Genomic DNA, 20,647 nt, shown 5'->3' with positions numbered 1-20,647 from the left:
TTAAATGATAGAAAAAGGGTATGGTATGACTGCCCATGAGACAACTCTCTACAAGAGACCAAATGATACAGAAATACGTCTTGTTTCAATTTGAAAAATAAGTGAGTAATCTTAATTCCTTCAACCACAAGAAAGAAATAATCGAACAACAACGGTCTACAGGTAATGTAATGTAATGTAATGCTTACAACATAATGATTTGATAGACAATACCTGAACAGTCGTGGATTTAAAATGATACCACATAAAAACACCAGGGTTAGAAATACCACATTTTTTGTAAATTCTTTTAGATGATGCATTTGATGTTGATGTCACAGAAGCCAGTACGCATGGACTATTTTCTGCAAAACGAAATACAACTTCAAATATAGTCGAATCAGAATCAGAGCATTCGAAAGGTTATTCCACAGCAATCAATGCGTCAAATGCGTTTAAAGTCACTCCAGCAAGAACCAGGATAACGGATACTCCTACTTCAGAGCAAAATTTAATAGTGTCTCATACATCGAGTGACTCTTCTGACTTCAGTCTACCGTCTAAAACACGTCCTACCACATCTTCAAAACAACACGAAACAAGTGCAGCTAAACCTGTGCGAGAAAAATACAAAGAAAACTTACTGAAAGAAGTAGAAAATGAATTGTCCCGTGACAAACTGCACGAAATGGTATTCAAATCCTTAAGGGAAGGAAAGTACAAACAAAACATAATCCCTATTGATGTCTGGGACTTTGGTGGACAAAAGGATTACTACATGACTCATCAACTCTTTATCACAAGCAGGGGGATATTTGTTCTAGTGTTTAATGGTAGCATTGATCTCCATAAACATTTGCCTGATTTATCATTTTTACCAGGTCATTTTGGCAAATCAAATATTGCAGGTGAGATAATATTTCAAGATGTCTTTTTACTATGAATAAAACAAAATACTTGAAATTAACTAGTAGGATATAACACTATATTAGCATATTTCTTTATAACAAAAACAACATCAATATAGTATTCATTAATAACTAAATTTACAATGAGATGCAAGTCAAGAACAACCAATTTGTAGAGATACAGTTTTAAACTTATTTACATTTTGAAATATATTTGAATATGTATCTATTAATCATATTAAATAATTTAAATTTACAACTTGTTTCTGCTAGATCTGCAAGTATATAAGAACGCATATATAGTGCTAACTTCATATGTTGGTGTGTATAAATAATTCTACCAATAAGATATAAAACGATTGTAATTGCTAAATGTATGTCTGCGAGTTTACAAGTAAACAGGTCTAACCTTGAAGAAAACTTAATCGCCGATAAGACATCTTGCATATGCCTTTTGTCTAAGACCGTATGTTGATTTGTTTTTGTGGTGTTAGTTTGTTGTTATCCTACTTCTTTCTATTCATATTTAAAATTCACCGTCTTTATTAAAGTGTTAAAACCCCAGGTATAAATTTCGAGTCAGTGCTAAAATGTTAAACCATGAATTCAGGGTCACTTGTTGTAGTGTGAAAAAGTGACAGTTAAGATTTCTGATTCTTGAGAATAATCAACATACCTAATCAGAACAGTTTGCACCTGAACATGTTTTCATCTGTTTAATTATTTTCTAGCTTATAAATTTCCGTTTTAGTTTACCTGCTTCATTGGGTGAACTCTATTTTAACATACTGCAAACGTTCAGAGGATGGATTTCCAAGAATTGTTTTTGTTGCAACTCATAAAGACAAGATCAGAAAGGTATTGTTTCCAGTATTATCAAAATTACGCAACATGAAAAAAACGGTTGCTTATTTTGGTCCTAAATTAAGTGATTTTACTGACAATACTCCTTTCGATTTTTTATTCTGATATTTATGACATGAGCCAAAGAAATTTCGACATTTTTTATATTGGATTTGATAACAACAAAACTAGAAGATTCTGAAAGATCTTCAGAATAGAAAATAGAAAGGGACGTTGTAAGATCATTGGAAATAAAATCAATCAAAGATACTAAGATTAAAAAACTGGGTGTGGACACATGATATAATTTTCAACCAGACTGGAGAATTATTTTACTTCCCAATAGGTTGCAGGAATTCGTGTACCCTAAATTCGTCTTTGCAATTAAGAGTAATTTAAATCTGCCGTTGCTTTTATTGCAGGAAAGTTTTTGTTATCCAAGGCTTTGTCTATATATTTTTTATACATGCCAAATAATCGCAACATTATATTATTTTTAAACTTCTTGCCCCGTCCAGGACAAAAAATATTTTTCAGTGACCTGTCAATAACATTCTGAATCATTAAAAATGTATAAATTAGAGGCTAACGTAAAGAAGCTGGCAAATGAAGGCAAAAGTATGCATGAAGATCGGACTTTGTAATATTCTATCTAAAGACTTGTATTAATATCTGCTATAAATAAAGGCAACAGTAGTATACCGATGTTCAAAACTCATAAATCGATAGAAAAAAATCAAATCCGGGTCACAAACCAAAACCGAGGGAAACGCTTTAAATATAAGAGAATGACGACACAACATTGCAATGTAACACACACAGAAACGAACTAAGCATTAGACAAAATCCGATGAGTTTAACAAATATAACATCAAAACTAAATACATGAATTTTGAATATAAAAGTACCGTGACACGTCTTATAATCATGTGAATTCACACTCAAATATAAGAGGAATCAAATGACACAAAAGAAACACAACGTGAAAATGTAACACACACAAGAAACGAACTATAATATAACAATGACCATATTCCTGACTTGGTACAGGACATTTTTTAAAGATAAATATGGTGGGTTGAAAATGGTTTTGTGGCATGCCAAACCTCCCTCTTTTATGGCCATGTTAAATATAACATTAAAATGACAACACAACATTACAGGACTACAATACAAATCAATAGGAGAACACAATTGACAAAGAAACACACGAACAAAAGGCACCAGGTTTAAAATTTAATACGCCAGAAGTGCGTTTTGTCCACACAAGACTTACTAATGACGCCCAGATACAAAAGTTTGAAAGCCAAAACAAGTACAAAGTTGAACAGCATCGAAGACTAAAAGTTAAAAAAAGTTGTGCCAAAAACGTCCAGGGTTTTCTGTTAGGTACCAGAACATCCCTATTATTTAGAATAATTTATACTTTTGCAAACAGTAAATATTATAAAATGACTATATAAAAGATATACATGATAAAACTGAAGTATTAACTAATTACAGAAAACAACCGGACACATTACATAACCCGACAAAATCCAACACAATATAAACTAGATACTTTATCTGTTTGTTTATAGAATGAGACGTTCTTAGTGTTGAGTTTAAAAAATCTTTTTGCTAGAAATGTGTACATATTCTTTAACCAAATATTTACATTAATAACGTTAGTTTCATGGAATATTAGTGCCAATATTGATCCGTTGTGAACCAATAATGTTGTTTCGATAATTGAAAATAGCTACCCCTTACGATTACAACGACAAAATGTGTAGGTTGTGTTTTTAAATGCCATTAGAAATTATATCAACAGAACAGAATTATTTAACTCTCAGTCATAAAAATTAAACGTTACGCACGCTGTTCCTACAACCCTAGGATTTAAAACAGAATCTTCGAAATTTCCGCCGCAAAACAAAATAAAAATGTCAGCAAACACGAACCACTATTAAAACAAATCCAATAATATCTGTTTTAAATTATGTTTTTATTACTCTTGATCATATAATAAGTACTATCTAGTATATTTGAGTTTTAAAATAACAGATATATGTGAAAAAAAATGGATGTCCAACGTTACATTTATAAAAAACTTTTTTTTAACTTTTACGTATAGTGATCCTATTTCTTATTCTCTGCTCTTCCTGAAACTTGAGAGGAACAAGGACATGTGTCGGTGTTTTTTTTTTTTTTTTTTTTGCGTTAAAGCCATCATTTTGCAAAATTTCATTTGAATCGGTGGCTGCATATTAAGCTGGAATAAGAAAAATGTCCAACGACGTTTTTCGTTAATTCAACGACTGAAAGTGAATTTTATAAGTAGATATAGCAGAAAATGAAAAAAAAGAGTAAGACGATAATAAAATCTACCATACGTACAATTATTTGCTTCATTGTTCGTGAGTTAAAATATTGCAGACTCTATAAAATCTTCTCTACACAGTCGTTTTTCAAGCGGTAGCCACTTTCTCTAAGTTGATATTTCATTTTTCAAAGCAGTTGACGCGTATTTTTTAACTGATATTTCAATAAGGTATTTATAATTGATCAAAACAAAAGTTAGATACACAAAGATTTTCTTGTTAACTAAATATTTGGGTCTTAAAGGAATAAAATGCTTCAACACATTACAAAACGGTAGCCAATAAGTCCAAACGTCTGAAAACATCGAAAAATTAAAAAAACGCTAATTTTCGACGTTACATGTGCTAAAGTGTCAATTTAATGGTCATGATAATTTAAACAAATCGTGTGATGAAATTTGGAAAGAATGTTGATGGCTGCCAAAAAAAAAGGAATAGTGCATATTGCTATAGACTCCGGCCGGGGACATAGAATCGACACAGGTTGAATTTTGCTATTTTTATTAATCGTTTATAGCTGTCAACGATTTATTTTAAGGATGGTAAAATGGGGGGAAAATCTCATGACATGAACTTCGTTCAACTTTTGCAAAGACAAATTGGAAACACCAAGACAGTCATCTAAATGTAAAATGCGAATTTTAATTTATGTTGCGGAAGTACTCCGAAATAGATCATTTAAAGTCGTCACTTTAGTAAGGTGCATTCACCAATATTAAAAGACTTAATACAAGTCCACGGAGTGTTTTACTTCGATTTGTCCTGCTATTCATGTTATAACTGTCGTGATGAAAGTAATTCCTGTACTAGTGAAGCCGGAACTTTTCGTCAATATAAACTTGAGCATGAAGTGGAGGTAATTGAAAGACTAATCCCAAACAGCGACGAAAACCGTTTCATTGAATTATATTAGACGTTTTTAAGGGCGATCCAGGAGTAGTTTACTATATTTTAAAATGTATATAAGAAGTTAAACAATTTAAGCAAGCAACTTTAGATGACTTGAGAAAGCCAAGGTTCAAGTAATTGAAGGGGTGTATTTCGAAAAATTATGTGCAGGGAAAATACAATTCTATTCAAATTAACCGAGGTTAAACATGTTTCGATTTACTTTCAGTGTCAGATATTTATGTATTGGGGTTAAATTAAAATATAGAAATTTTAATTTGAAAGATAATATGCACCATGAAAGTTAAACATACTATGATAAAAAATTTGTACATCTAAAAAAAGAATATTTATTTATGCAAAACCGTATACATGTACTTCCGTCCCATTTTTCCTTCCTACATTACTTGCGACAGTACTGCATTTTTAGGTGAAAGAACGTAAAGGGTAAATATTATTAAATCGATTTCCACAACTTGAGTACATCACAAAAATAACAGAACCAGATTCAACCAACAACAAATAAAAAAAAATGAATAAAACTTGTAAAAATTAATCGAAGTAAAAAAAAACTTTGACCCCGCATTTTTGGTGTAACGTCGTATTGAAGGAACATCGTGCACAACGTTTTATATACATCACAAGAAAAAAAGCAACTTATTGTTAGATGTCTTATCTTATTCCGACAAACTTCAGGACTAGTCCGACAGTTGTCAGAGTTTTATTCAAATCTGCTATGATATTACTTGTCTAATACCTTATAGAAGGTCACAAATAGATATTAAACCCGTTCTCTTTTCCTTGTATATGACGTTGCTTATAACTTAGATTATACTTACACGAGTAACACTACATGTTTCACATGTGGAGCAATATCTATCTGCTTACCATTCTGGATCATCCCTGATTTTTGGTTGGGTTTTACCCAATATTTAGTTTTCTACGTTGTTTTTAGCATACTGTTTGTCTTTTGGTCGTTTTTAGTTTTTTAGAAATGAGGTTGTCAGTTTGTCATCCACTTTTGTGAACTGATGTTCTTTTGGTTTTGTTCCTCACTCTTCTGTTCCTGATTGAATAAATTTAGATTTTACATGTACATATACTTTAGTAGTTATGGAGGATAGATACATCTAAACTGTTGACTTGTCTATGATGGAAAAAAGCAATAAAACATTTAGATCTGAAATTTGAATTTTATTTTAGACTTATTAACAGACTTTAATACGTAAATAATTAGAATATTAACTATTAACAATGTACTACCTTGATTATTTCATAGTCAGAGAGCACTTACAATTTAGATTTTAATTGTATTAGACTTACATGATTTTTTTTCCGTTTTGTTTTATAGGAGCTTCTTTAAGATATTTCAATTGCAATCATAGACTTGCATTATTGTGTACTTCAAAACTGTTCATTTCAATCTTCTATGAACTTCTTCCTTTCGATGTTCGATGTTCGAAATCAAATTTATCATTGACATATAAAGTACGCAACTTGTATAAATCAATGATATATTTCGTTGATGATTAGATTGTATTCCCTGTTTCTTAATGCTATAAATAAAATAGATTATAACACAATGTTGACTGCTGTGCATGTGTCCCTATTTTTGACACTTTTACATATTATATCTTGTTTGTTAGCTTACACATTGTTGTCAATATAATATAATAATATGCGACTGTCATACAAGTGAGAGTCTTTGTTAGCTAAAAACAAGGTTTAATCCACCATTTTCAACATAAGGAAGTGTCTGTACCAAATCCATTTGTTTGATGTCTTTGATTTGAACATTTGCTAAGGAAAATTTTTAATTTGATTTAACTCGGAGTTTGGTATTTTTAATATTTTATTTTTCACTTGTGCATGTTGTGAAATGGCTTATCGTGAATGACATATCGAACTATTTAACGGTTTATTCTTGCAATAACATTTGATTTTTTTTCAGAATATTGATAAACACAAACAGAAACTAATGAAAGAACTGCAAGATCTGTTTCAATCTCACGCAGGGCTCACACATCTTGAATTCAATCCGCTAGTTTTTGTAAATGCTATGGATACAGCTGATCCAGAGATCCAAGCATTACGACAACGCTTGATGGATAGAGCAACAGAGCATCCACGATGGGGTGAACTTATGCCCACAGCCTGGGTCCCGTTAGAATTACAACTGTCCCAGCAAGCAGAGAAAGGTGTTAACATCATGCTGAAAGAACAGATAAGAAAGCTAAATACTCAAAATGAAACGATGGTATTAACAGATAAGCAACTGGAAACGTTTTTGAAAGCACAACATTCTTTAGGTAAATTACTCTACTTTGACATAGCAAATCTTCGTGACTTTGTAATAATTACACCATCATACTTGGTGGAGGTTTTGAGATCAATTGTTACAGAGAAGCAGTTTTGGCCAAAAGGAAAACGATTTCAACAAATTCTTCAAACCATGCAGCAGACAGGAGCAATCAGTCGTGACAATATTTACTTTATTTGGAATCAAGCCACATTTAAGCATATTCTACCATACAAAGATTTCATAATTGAAATTTTGGTTCACCTTGATATACTAGTTGCTTCAAGAACATTCGAAGATGACCTGAGTACTCCATTGCAAAGCGTTTCACAATTTCTGGTTCCATTTATGATTACCAGTCCAAACAATACAAAATACCTTAACAAATTTTGTACTTCTAAAAATGCTATTTTACTGTCATATAGGTTTATAGAAAAAGTGATACCACCTGCATTTCAATATAGGTTTCTTGCTTCCTTTGTCGACATGTGGGATGTAAAAAATTACAAAAGCAAAACGCATATGCTCTTCAGCGATCTCGCAGTTGTAGAAGTAGACAGCAAACATGATGTAGCAGTCCAGGTTATCGAAAATAGAGTTGTAGTGTCACTTATTCATACAGAGAAAAAAGAAAACATTTTACCAACACTTGCAACTTCCGTCCAGGAATGTTTGACTGCAGCAGTTCACAGAATTTCTGAATTTTACTCCACACTATCGGCGGAAATGAACGCCAAAGAACAAAAAGCCGAATCTCATATGGTGATGCCATTTAAAATTGAGTTTGGAGTTCATTGCAATAAAACATTATGTTTCTTCCTTCATGATAGAATACCATGTCATCAATGGCGATGCGATACGCACAAGAAATGTCACGATGTCAGCTGTCTAAAATTGTGGCTCGCAGACAAGGTTGGTTTTTAATTTTTTATGACGCATTGGTTTTTATTTTGTTTCACGCATTTTCATTAAAACACATATATTTAATAGTTAAAGTAGGCATGTCAAAGGATCTCAAATTTAATAATTGAGTCATGATACGCGCAAGTACTCAAGTATTTGGATACATCTTAAACGTCTGGTTAAAAGTATTGCGATATGTTTTTTGCATTACCTTCCATCAACAAAATTATGATTGATGACAACGCTTGGCATTTTAACGCAATACATACGTTTAATTTAAAGTTCAAACTGTTTTACTACAAAATATAACTTGATCCTCGGTTATGTGTTCATCGCTTCTCCTTACTTGTGCCTATTGAATAATGAATAACTGACCACCGTTTCTAAAAAAACTATTACTATAGTAATTACTGCTGGTGTGTTTATGAAACAAACCAGAAACATGCTTAGCAATTAAACCATCAATATCTAAGAAGGTCCGACTTGATAGACAATCTGTATCATCTGTTTCTGTGGAATCAGTATATTTTTATATTACGACTTGTCCTATAATTTATTAGCAATATATTGTTTACAAAACATTAGGAATAGATAACCTTGTATTTGGCAAAACTTTTAGGAATTTTTGGTTCTCTATGATCTTCAACTTCGTACTTTATTTTGGTATTAACGTTTAGGATTCGAGCGTCACTGATGAGTCAAATTTGAGACGAAACGTGCATCTGGTACAAATACAAATTTAAATTCTAGGATCTATGATGATTTTATTATATATTAAACAATAAGGCCACACCAATTTGATCCCTTGTTCGACGGACCCGCCCGCACCTATTTTTTTCAAAACAGAATTTTTTTATTTTTTTATATTCCCGCTTCCCGCATCCGGAATTGTAATCATGTCCATTTCCCGCACCGTTTTTTTTTGTTGTAAATATTATAAAAAGATATCAACATTTGTTAAATCACAGTCTAACCTGTATATAACTATTTTAAACATAAAAGCACCCCATCACACTGTGTAAATATCTGTGAGAATATTTGTTTCAGCATGAAACCTGGAGTGCTCCGATAAAAAGTTATAACAGCGGGTATTTCCGTGAAGAACAAAACATTGGTTTCTTTCCCCCTTACTTATATTCCCTTTTAAAAAATGTTCGTTGTTAGAATAAAGTACAAAGAACTTCTGAAGGATTTGCCTTCAACTGCAATTATATTGTATGCTGGCGAAACAAAACTATCCATAGCCGCTGCATGTTTATGCACCTGTCCTGATTGATTCAGGAGCATGTCGTTCAGCAGTTATCGTTTGTTGATGGTGTTCATTGGTATTTTCCCGTTTGGATATATAAATTAGATCGTTGGTTTTCCTGTTCGAATTGTGTACGATAATAATTTTGGGGTCCTTTATAGCTTGCTGTTTGGTCTGTATCAAAGCCCTGTGTAAAAGGCCTTACTTTGACCTGTGTTTGTTATTATCAGGTTGAGAACAACCCTCCCTCAGACAAGGGGTCATTTTACTGATGTACATGATGTAGAAAAGAAAATAGAAATACCAAGGATTTGTATAGTTCTTCTATACAAAACCTTTGAACACTTAAAAAAGAATTTTGTACTCAAAAAGAGGAGAGTTACATCATATTTTAAACAATTTTTTCTAAAAGAGGGGTCCACTTATTTTGAATAATATTAAACTGTTAAAGTAAATGTGTTAACATGGTTAAAGTCCAGGAATATTACTAAATTCTTGGACATGTTTTGACCATTTAATACCAGATAGATATATAGTTCTATGAGAAAATATGAGCCCTTTTGTACAAACAAATATATTATGACTTATATTGATCCCTCATAAAACATGTAAAAGGGATATTTATAACATTAAGGGGTTGCCCTAAACTGATTATGATTTGGATGGAGAATTGTCTCATTGTCAGTCACACATACATAGACCAGATTTAATTATTTCTTGGTGAACAGGGAAAAAATACTCCAGAAATTAAAGAAATGTCAAAGTACAAGTGATAAATCAAGTTTTAATATTGTCAAAACCTATTATTTTATGTTTACAAAAAAAAAATTATAATCGCTCGACTTTACTTTTCAAGCTTCGCCTCAAAAATTTGCAAATTAAATATTTTTTTATTAAAATTTTCAAATCGCTCGCTCGCCCCAAATTTTGGAGTCTAAAAATCCGTAGAACAAGAAATTAAATTGGTGTTGCCTAACAGAGTATTTAAAAAAACATATATTACATTAAATATACCTCTCATATCACTGATGAGTCTTTTGTAGACGAAACGTGTCTGGAGCAAATACTAAGACAATAACAATCAAAACCAAGGAGTAAACAAAGACTCACAAAACCAAAGGACTTTTACATCAACAATTATAAATAATAATTAAGAAACAACACGAACTCCACTAAAAACCGGGAGTTAAATCAGGTGCTCCGGAAGGGTAAGCATTTCCTGCACCGTATACGGCACCCGTCGTGTTATTTCTTTGTTCAGTTCGGTAATGATCATAATCTAAATTTCAATCCTGGTATATATGATGAGTTTATTATCAATAAGTAGTGTTTTCATTGGTCGGGTTGTGGTCCTTTTGACATATTCCCATTTCCATTCTCAATTGTATTGATAAACTATCAAAAGTAAGTTTACGACTTGTGTGTTATTAATCCATGAAAGTCTTGATCCGAATACAAACACCGTCAAAGATGTCTCTTATCAGTTGCGTAGGGTTCATTTCAGGACACTTTAATTGTTTTCTTTTTGTATAAATATGATCTGATCCACAACATAACAACAAGTCCTGCACATGAAACAAATCCACTCGGAAGCAACGGACGTTGCTTGTACTGCTAACACACGTTTTGCAAATATAGATAAACATATTTAAATTATTAATAGATATAAATTAGTATTACGAAGGGGGGATAATTCAAAAGGAGGGGCTAAAGTGAGGAGAATGTGAGTAGAAATATCTCAAAAATTATAAAAAAAACAAACGAGAATCCGTACTCGAGTTCTCGGCCTTCCTAAACTATGTTTGCAATGATGCTTAGTGCATCTTCTGTCGTACTGACTTGTATCATTCTGTGAGAAAACAACGCACCATGCACAATGTAACATTATCCGTCACTTCAGCAAATGTGACAGTTAATTCTTCATTACAATTCACAACGTACGAATTGTTAATTTGCACTAAGATATCATACCAAAATAGGCAGCTTTAAACAAATATCATATGAAACTTAATTCCTGTTTGTCTGGTTATACATTGATTAACAATAGTCATACCGACACGGTTATACTAGCTTTACCATGGGTGTACCTATACAAACCAAGTCCAATCGGAAGGGTAAGTGGCACGCTCAGTGAAAGATGCAGAACCCTTGCAAAGGTATTTTTTAGGGTCTGTAAGTGAATTGATTTAAGGGCAAACTTTTCCATTGACAGTTTAAAGTTCCAGCTTTTCTTCGTAGAAAATACCTTTCGTGTTAACTACTATGTTATTCTCATCCTGAATATGCATTAAATATTTGCCAATGAACTTTCATCAACAATCAGTCAATCTAGTAATATTATCTCTATTCATTTTCTTATTGTAGGCTGCTCGTGATCAATGTGCGGTTTCTTGCAGAGGTATGAAATCATAGACAAGGACTTTAATGATGTAGGCCCGTAAATAGAAAGCAATGAAAGTGAAGCTTTTCCTTATAAAACACTTTAGTTAAGGAAATTCCGTCGTATACACTTAATTCTAATGCAATTATTTTGTAACAATTGTTCTGATTGGATAACAGCAAGCGTAAAATTCTCTATCTCCTTGTCTGTAACTAAGGAAGCCGACATTTTAAATTTCGGAATGTATTTACATGTTATTTCTACAATAATAAACAAAAAACTCACTTGTTGCGCCTAAAAATCTTCTTTTTATCAAATTTTATTACATTCTGAAGCGGCACAGAAGCCAGAAAACGGCCGGTGTTTATGTTTGACGCCGGAAGCATACCTATGACGTCACCTAGTGTAGGGACCATAGAACATAACATCTTTTCGCGGAATTTTCTTTAATGAACATTTTACACTGAAATAATGATTGAAATTTAATTATAAACTTGTTTTGCATTAGAATAGAGATAACTGTATTGTATTTGAAGCTTTGCGGACGTCCATCGGTAGTTTTACTGTCGCAAATACCCGTTAAACTGTCTCCGCTCCGCGTCGCCAGGTAAACTAAATTTGCGACAGTAAAACTACCGATGGACGTCCTTAAAGCTTCAAATACAATACAGTTATCTCTTAAGTAAAATATCTTACACTAATCATTTCTTTAGTAAGATATTAATTTGTCATTCCGTTAGAAGTTAAGTAGTAAGTTGTAAGGCCTTAAAATAAGTGAAGGCCTAACAAATGTAAGTACAAAGTAACTGTGGCGGTACCTTGATAAATTCAGTTGAAACAATGGGTTTCACTGAAAATTAGCTAACGAATAATTTAATTTCTGATGATTTCAATAATATTTCGTATGTTTATAGTTATTATCAACGATCATTTATTTATTTAACTTAACAATCACTTATAATTGACAATATTATATGTACCAAGGGGTATTACATATACAAAAAACACAAAGGGGATATTTAAACTCAGAAGTAGAAAATATTACAGCAATTCCAATGAAAAAAAAGTAAAACTATAATTAATAGTTAACAAAACACAACATAGAAACTAAAGACTGAGCAATAAAAAACACCACAAACAACCGTTAAACCCATTGATAAATCTAATACGGTAGATAAAAAACGAAGAAGAGGACGGAATTGTGGCTACGACAATGGAAAATATCTGTTGTCATCTATGAAACTGAATTTCGACTATAAAAGTCAGTCAATTCGTGACGGCATCAAGGAAACTTATAACATCATCACATGGAACTCTTGGTTTAATATATTTAGTAGTTGTAAAATTACATCGTACTCTTTTATCTTAATCTCACTACGATGAATTCCGAAAGGTTTTTATTATTTTTTACATGCATACATAGATGCATTTTAATTTTGTGTTTATCGAATGATTAGTATATTCATGCTTTCCGTGAAAAACATTGAACATTTCATTTTACAAATATAAAATGTTCCATATCCCCCAGTAACAAATGTCAGAATAAAGGATGATATTCGTAAAATTTCATTATTTTCTTGGTTGGAGATGAAAAAGGGGGACGTATTTGGGTTTCAATTAAATAGTTTCATTCAACATAGATAAATAAGTTGAACAAGAATCTGAAATGCAACTTATGTAATTACTTTAAAAATTCATTTAAAAAGAATTAAAAGTATTTTGTTTCAAAAGCAAAATATTTGATAGATTGAAATAAGAGGATATGTGGACAGTCAAACGAAGCAAACACTATGACAACAGGTCAATATACAATCATCAATAGTAGACTAGTCGATATCTACTTTGCCTCCATTCTGAAAAATTAAAAACACCGAATATCAAGGATCTGCAGAGGTTTGAAAAATGGTGTTTCCAGTGCTGTCTGTACTGTTTCTCATAACGGTCTGTTGTCGCTCTGACAGCCTCTAATTGCTTAAAAGAAGAAAAACGAGTAGTGCGAATCCGTTTTTGGTATTGTTTGGCAAATTGTGAAAATGAACTATCTTGACGTACAATTTCTTTTACGGTAAAGTCTTATTCTTATGAAGAATGTTTTTTTGCACAAACCGTCACGCGGTAGCTAAATAGAAAACTTGGTCACATACTTTTTATGTTTTTTTAAATAATTTGACAAAACCTTCAAATTTGAAAATGAAAAAATATATCCGATAATTACTTGTATTATAAATGAAATCAAACTGAATGAATCGAGTAATTGGTTTCGATGATTTATTAAGAAAAGACAATAAATAGGGGCCGCTTTGGATCAAATGACCTGAACAATTATTCATGCAAAAACGTAATTATCTGAGACAACGTTGGGCCAAATGACATACAAATATAAAGTAAGAAATATTTTATTTGGCAAAAGTACAAAATTGTACGGCCACGGCTTGACAAAGAATGAGACTGCCGAGAAACATAATTGGCAAGTCCCTAGTACATGTATATAATATAATTAAACCTTATTGTCCATTCCTTTTTCCTTATTTGCACATTATTGTCCATTCCTTATTATTGCCTATATTTCCACCTTATTGTTATTCCTTATCATGTAATTTCCTTATATATCAACATAATATCCTTATTAACATTATTGCTTCCAAAATATATCGGATGCTGGCCCTGGGAAACAGATGCTCAGCGGATACATAATTCCATTATAAGAAGCATAATATATTTGTAGATGTTGTGTCGCTATTTTCGCCAAATGGTGGAAGTCTGGAAGTCTTTGTCTGAAGCCGCGACGAAGGACTGGGATTATAATCGAAATAAACTATCAATCTTTTCAACCTGAAAATAGAACAAAAACAGCAGAACATCGAACATCATGATATAACATATATACAAAAGTCATATTAATTACATTTTAGTGGTGGGTGGGTGGGTATCTTTTGAAACAACATTTGTTAGTTTATACGGAACCTAATTTTCTACGTCTTGTCTCTGCTTTGTACAAAGCGGGACAACTCCCAAAACTTAAGCCCACTTTCCTCCGATAACCGGATTTATTCTTCATAGGAATAAATCTTATTACTTAAAATTTTCTCACGGACATTCATTGATTTCTAGGTTAACATTTTCAGTCAGTTTAACATTATTACTGTAACGACGGTGACGCTTCTTGACTTTCATTTTTGCTTATGTGCTTTGTAAATATTCCTTTTGTGTTTCTTTGTTAATATATTTTTTTGTTTTTATATTGAATAAGATAATAACACAATGGTGACTGCTGTATCCCTATTTTTGTAATGTTCCCCCTTTTTGTCTGTTTATTGTTTTCACACACCATTGTCAATATAATGGTATTTTATGCGACTGTCATACAAATGAACGGTTAAGCTAGCTATAAAACGAGATTTAATCAACAATTTTCTACATCAGAAAAAACCTGTGCCAAGTCATAACTATGACAGTTTTTAGCGATTCGTTTGATGTGTTTGAGATTGTGATTTTGTAATTTGATTGGGGACTATCCGTTTGAATTTTCCTTGAAGTACGGTATTTTTGTCACACTTTTTATTGTTTGAGGAAATCTTCGCCGATTTTGATTCATGGTTATTGAAAAATACGAAAATTACAAAAAAAAGTATAATTAATAATAATTAAATTACTTGTTTGCTTTTATATTACACATTTTATACGTTTAGATATGCATACAGTAATATATGTTACTGTCCATTTTTATTACACTGTAAAGTATTCTTAAAAGGCACATTATTTATACAATCTTGACAAACAAATTGTTGATAATGTGTATAATTACTTTAATATAACAGGACTTAACAGATTAGAAATGGAGCAATCCCCATCTGACAAACAAATTAGAAGACTAGCATCAAATATCGGAACTGAAAGTTGTCGACAATTATTAGTTATGCTTGGATTAGAAGTAAGAGACTGGGAGGAAGTAGAGGCGCAGTTCAATTCACCCGCTTTTCACGAAAACGATTTCAAATTTACAGTTATGTTGAAATGGAAGCAGCGAACAATAGATTCGTCTTTCAGGATAATCGAAGATGCGTTTGCTGCGATTAACCTTGACAAGCATTTACTTTGTGAGGTATATCGCTATATATTAATTAGATAATAGGCTTAATTAATTAAGGCAACTGTTGAATACCGCTGATCAATGGTCATAAATCAATAAAGACAAAAGAAATCTGTGTTACAAACTAAAACTGAGGGAAACACATCAATTATAAGAGGGAAACAACATGTACATGTTCCGGACCATATGAGTATTTGAACTATACGCGTATGGTCATGACCATATTGGTATATACTCATATGGTCCGACCATACTCGTATGGTCCGACCGTACGCGTATGGTCGGGGTAATTAACATTCTATTAAAGCTTACTTTTAATACTTCTAAACTCTTCACATTGTATGACCGTTCATTAAAAAAGACGCTATCATATAGGTTATTTTAATTATATTATGATAAAAAGATTAGCTAAATAAAAATTAGAAGTTTCACAAAGTTTATTTTACTTACTTGTAAAAACTATAATAAACACATCTTATACCGATGGTCATTACCGATGACCATTGCCGATTTTTTTATTACGGATGAATAACAATATGTCGACAAGTTACTGGAAAGTAACATAGTTTATTTTAAATGTCTTGTGAATATTGGGTATTGCAGTCATTTTGCGATATTCGAGATCTAGTAAGAGCTTCTTAAAAACACCGTAGAGATCAGAATGGCCAAAGACCTCGGTTTCACTGTACGTAGCTGCAAAAAGGCTAGCTTTTCACTCGCAAACAAAAGGTGTAACTAGATGGATCGTGCACTACCAAGACTCGCAAATGCAAAAAAAAAAACATGATACCGTGTGTTAGTAAATGACACCCCAAGTCTTTATGCATGAATGTAACTAGCGATGAAAACTAACTATGGCATCAATATTTAATTTTTACGTAATTTTTGAAATATAAAATTAACAAACTGTCATCGATCATTGCTTTTTTAGATAAAGTTTTTGTATTATTGAAACGCTTATAATGTAATTTGAAAAAAAATACCTAAATGGTCTAAATACTCATATGGTCCGGCCCGTTAATAACAAAACGAGTATTATACTCATATGGTCCAACCACACGCGTACGGTCGGACCATACGGGTATGGTCGGACCATATGAGTATACGCATATGGTCATGACCATACGCGTATGGTCAAAATATGCATATGGTCCGGAACATACACACTGAACTGCAACGAAAACAAACCACATCATACGTAGAAACGGACTTTTTGATAACAACTAATAGATTCCTGACTTGGTACAGGACATTTTCAGATACATAGTTGGTTGAATCTTGTTTTATGGCTTCGAGTTAATAACAATTACATACACTTACCAGGTCTCAATATTTGATATATTTATTAACATTTATTCCTGAACTATAACCAAGACATAAAGGTGTATCAGCATTATAATACATGTATTCAATTGTCGCGATTAAGTTAATTTATCCTGATCTATCCTGTATGAATAACAAGAGACGCGTACCCTGTAAACACACCCGTATTTCTTCAAAAATGACAAATTTTGAAGTTCATTGAAATTTTGTATGATTATTTTAACGAATCATATACTATGTTTAATTTTTTAGATTCTAGTAGTGTTATTTGGCAGAAATTAGTAGTTGGTCAATTGTTTCTGTTACTAACAGTAACTCGCGGTATTTTGTTAGATGTAAAGATGTGTATTACTTTGACTTTCATTCGATGATATAATTACTTCATTAATCATTTGATAAATTTATAAACGAACATTTTTTTTTAAGATTTGTGTGTTAGTTGGTGTCTTTGTCAAATTTAATATCCACTAAAACCTTTTTTGTCGTTGGCATCATTTTTAGATTAATTCATCGTCGGACTATGCATGTACCAAGTTAGGAATATGACTGTTGTTTTTACTTGTTCCATTGATTAATAACGTTTCATTTTATCAGTTTTTATGGATTTAACTTATTGAATATACCCATGAACACGATACTTTTCGTTCTGGGCTACACGACCAAACAGGAACTAAAACTATAATTGCTTATTTACAATTTCAGATATGTAGGGATGTAGATGTTGACGACATACTTAAAAGGTTTAGTAAGTAAAAATTGTAATTTTCATAATATGCCTTGACATGTCCATTCAGAGATGTAATGTCATAATAAGATCTTCAAAATGACCGTCATATCACACTGAATGTGTGCGCTCATACTACATGTATCTGACAGGATTTTTTTTAGAGAACGCTGATGGAGGCATAGAGATTGCAGCATCACTGTCTCTATCATTGAAAATGTGTTCTGCCTAGTCTCCGCAGGTCTGGTTGACAATGTTTTACCAATTAATGATAAAAATAGTGAAGACAACTGTATATATTAGTGAATTTATATTTCTGAGAAAGGTAAATAAAGGTATATTATATTAATTAAAAAAAATATGAATTTGAAAGAAATATTGCTTGACACCTGCCTATTAGATTATATTCATATTTTACCTACCTGCCTATTTTTTTTCTTTGAAACACTTTCAATAAAACTATGCTGAATATGCCAACCAAAGATTCACACATTTTAAAGAAATTGTGACCTTTAGTACAATTTTAATGTTAAACATAAGCCCGTCAATTTGCTAAAAAGTGACCTCATGACGTTTTTTAAACATGATCCCAAAAACGATGTACATAACATCATAGGAAATGGCAAATGTCAGTGAACAGTGAGCAAAGATTATGCTGAATAAGAAGTCGGTCAGACTGTAAGTAATGACTAATCGTTAAAAGACTTATTTAGTAGAAACTTTGAAAATCTTAAATACAATTCTCACTTACCCCCTATTTGATATCATCTTTCCGTGGTAACAGGAAGAAATTAACTTTTGATTTGATTTTTACTTCCCCTTTTATCAGGAAAAATCAGAATTGATAAAACCCAAATCAGCACTTTTAGCCCAGGTATGACATCAAAGTTGTGAACAAGACATGCTGACATACTGTTGTTTTGATTTCCTGTTGAACCACCTGGTCGTTTTGCGTTACAAACCCTTGTGACTTTAATCATTTTCAATCCTATTTTTATACTTAAGAAAATAGCAAATTGCATTAGAGTATCAACAAACGTAAAGAACAAGTTTATTGATGAGCAAACGTTGGAACCAGTAAAAAACAAGTAGTCTTTGGGTGAACAGTATTTATTTGTCAATGACATAGCCTATATTTGACCAGTTCTATCTATTCGAAGCAACATTTACATTCCAGGTTTAAAGCTATGACATTTGACTACTGTAGAATGGGAAATTGATTATAAATAATCTGAAATCTATGATTTGCAAACATAGACATACTAGTACGCGGTAGGTCTCCTCGTCTTTGTAGCATCTTTAATCCAGTTTTAATCCAAAAATTAGAACCAATGATTGAAACTTGGAAAAAAAAACATTGAGCTTAATCGGAACAGTTAAATAAAACATAGCATATTAATCCTCATTGTAAAGGAACCTAAAAATTAAAAAATATTGCGTAGAAAATGTAGAAATTATAACTCAGGGCGACTACCAGATTGTTTGTTAAATATTACAATTCAAACGTATTTTTTAAAAATCTGTGTGAAGTTAATTTTGCAGCTTATTCTTACTTCTCTAGGTATTCAAGAAAATAAGACGAACACAGTACCATCGAACTATACATTGCAGAAATTGTCTAACCATTATATTGGAAATAGTGGTATGCAACTTGGTATAGAACTCGGATTGGACAGCACTGTGATCCAGGGAATTCAATACGAACACAAAGGAAAATTAGTGCAACAGAACAAAGTCATACTGCAAGTTTGGAGTCAAACAAAATTTCCTAAACCAACAGTAAAAGACCTCATCAAGGCTTTACATAGAATTGGGAAAATAGGTTGCCTGAAGAACATATCATTCTAAGGAATAGAAAACGACACAAAGAACAGTTATCTTCTCTATGAACTTTGAATACATTAATGTGTATCCATGTTTACAGTGAGACAATGTCCACTTGATGATATGTCAGAATATTTACATGAAAACATGAACTAGTTGCCAATCAATTGTTTGAAAGATTATTACCCCGGCAAATATTTTAAAAGCATACCTTCGAACATTTTTCATGCTATAAAAGTGATTTGTTTGACTATTATGTTGCTTGGACTTTATCGAATTGTAAGGTAAAACGAAATACGAAACGATTGAATTATAGAAATAAAAATTGTAGGCAATAGTCGTTACCCACGATCAAGTCATTTATTGATTATAAAAATATTTTTTACAAAATGTTACCGAACATAACTTAAACGTATTGGGAACCTGAATCAAAGTTTAAATGATCTTGTTAGAAAGGGCCATTTTCTATAAAAACTAATTCTTCTTGTGTGCAATCTTCCTATAAATTACCTCGCCCAGTATAAGGTCTTCCATCTGTGTCAACATCGAGCATACAATCAATATATGAAGGAGACCTTTTAGTTGCGGTAGTATCCTAAATCCCAGGCACTCATTGATATATGAGATGCTTGTTTCGCTTAAATGTAGCTTATTTAGTGACAGGGCAATATTTTTATATCTGAAAGTAAAATAAACACGTTTGTCTAATAACCTGTTGGGTTTTTTTTCTTTCCGAAGGTTTTGAATAAACTCTGCTTCATAAATAAGTCGGTCAGTACGGGCGCGTAATTTGTATTTGATACACCGACTGTCTCTTGGAATATCAATCAGTCAAAACTTAATAAGGTCAGCATTTTGACGATGTCAACCTTTA

The 20,647-nt window shown here is 32.1% G+C and overlaps 1 protein-coding gene across 1 annotated transcript; it reads left to right on the top strand.

The window, feature by feature from the left end:
- Positions 1–307: 307 nt before the first annotated feature.
- Positions 308–20,023, top strand: LOC143047690 (uncharacterized). The gene is made up of 7 exons (XM_076220899.1): positions 308–887; positions 1,639–1,745; positions 6,933–8,192; positions 11,797–11,830; positions 15,631–15,914; positions 17,928–17,970; positions 19,511–20,023. Exons 1-7 carry the CDS (start codon positions 668–670, stop codon positions 19,795–19,797), a joined length of 2,235 nt encoding a protein of 744 aa, XP_076077014.1. The 5' UTR covers positions 308–667; the 3' UTR covers positions 19,798–20,023.
- Positions 20,024–20,647: the final 624 nt, after the last annotated feature.

This window comes from Mytilus galloprovincialis, chromosome 1, assembly GCF_965363235.1.
Source record: "Mytilus galloprovincialis chromosome 1, xbMytGall1.hap1.1, whole genome shotgun sequence".
NCBI classification, from domain to species: domain Eukaryota; kingdom Metazoa; phylum Mollusca; class Bivalvia; order Mytilida; family Mytilidae; genus Mytilus; species Mytilus galloprovincialis.
The sequence above is the reverse complement of the archived record's forward strand: the minus strand, read 5'-3'. Positions and strand labels throughout refer to the sequence as shown.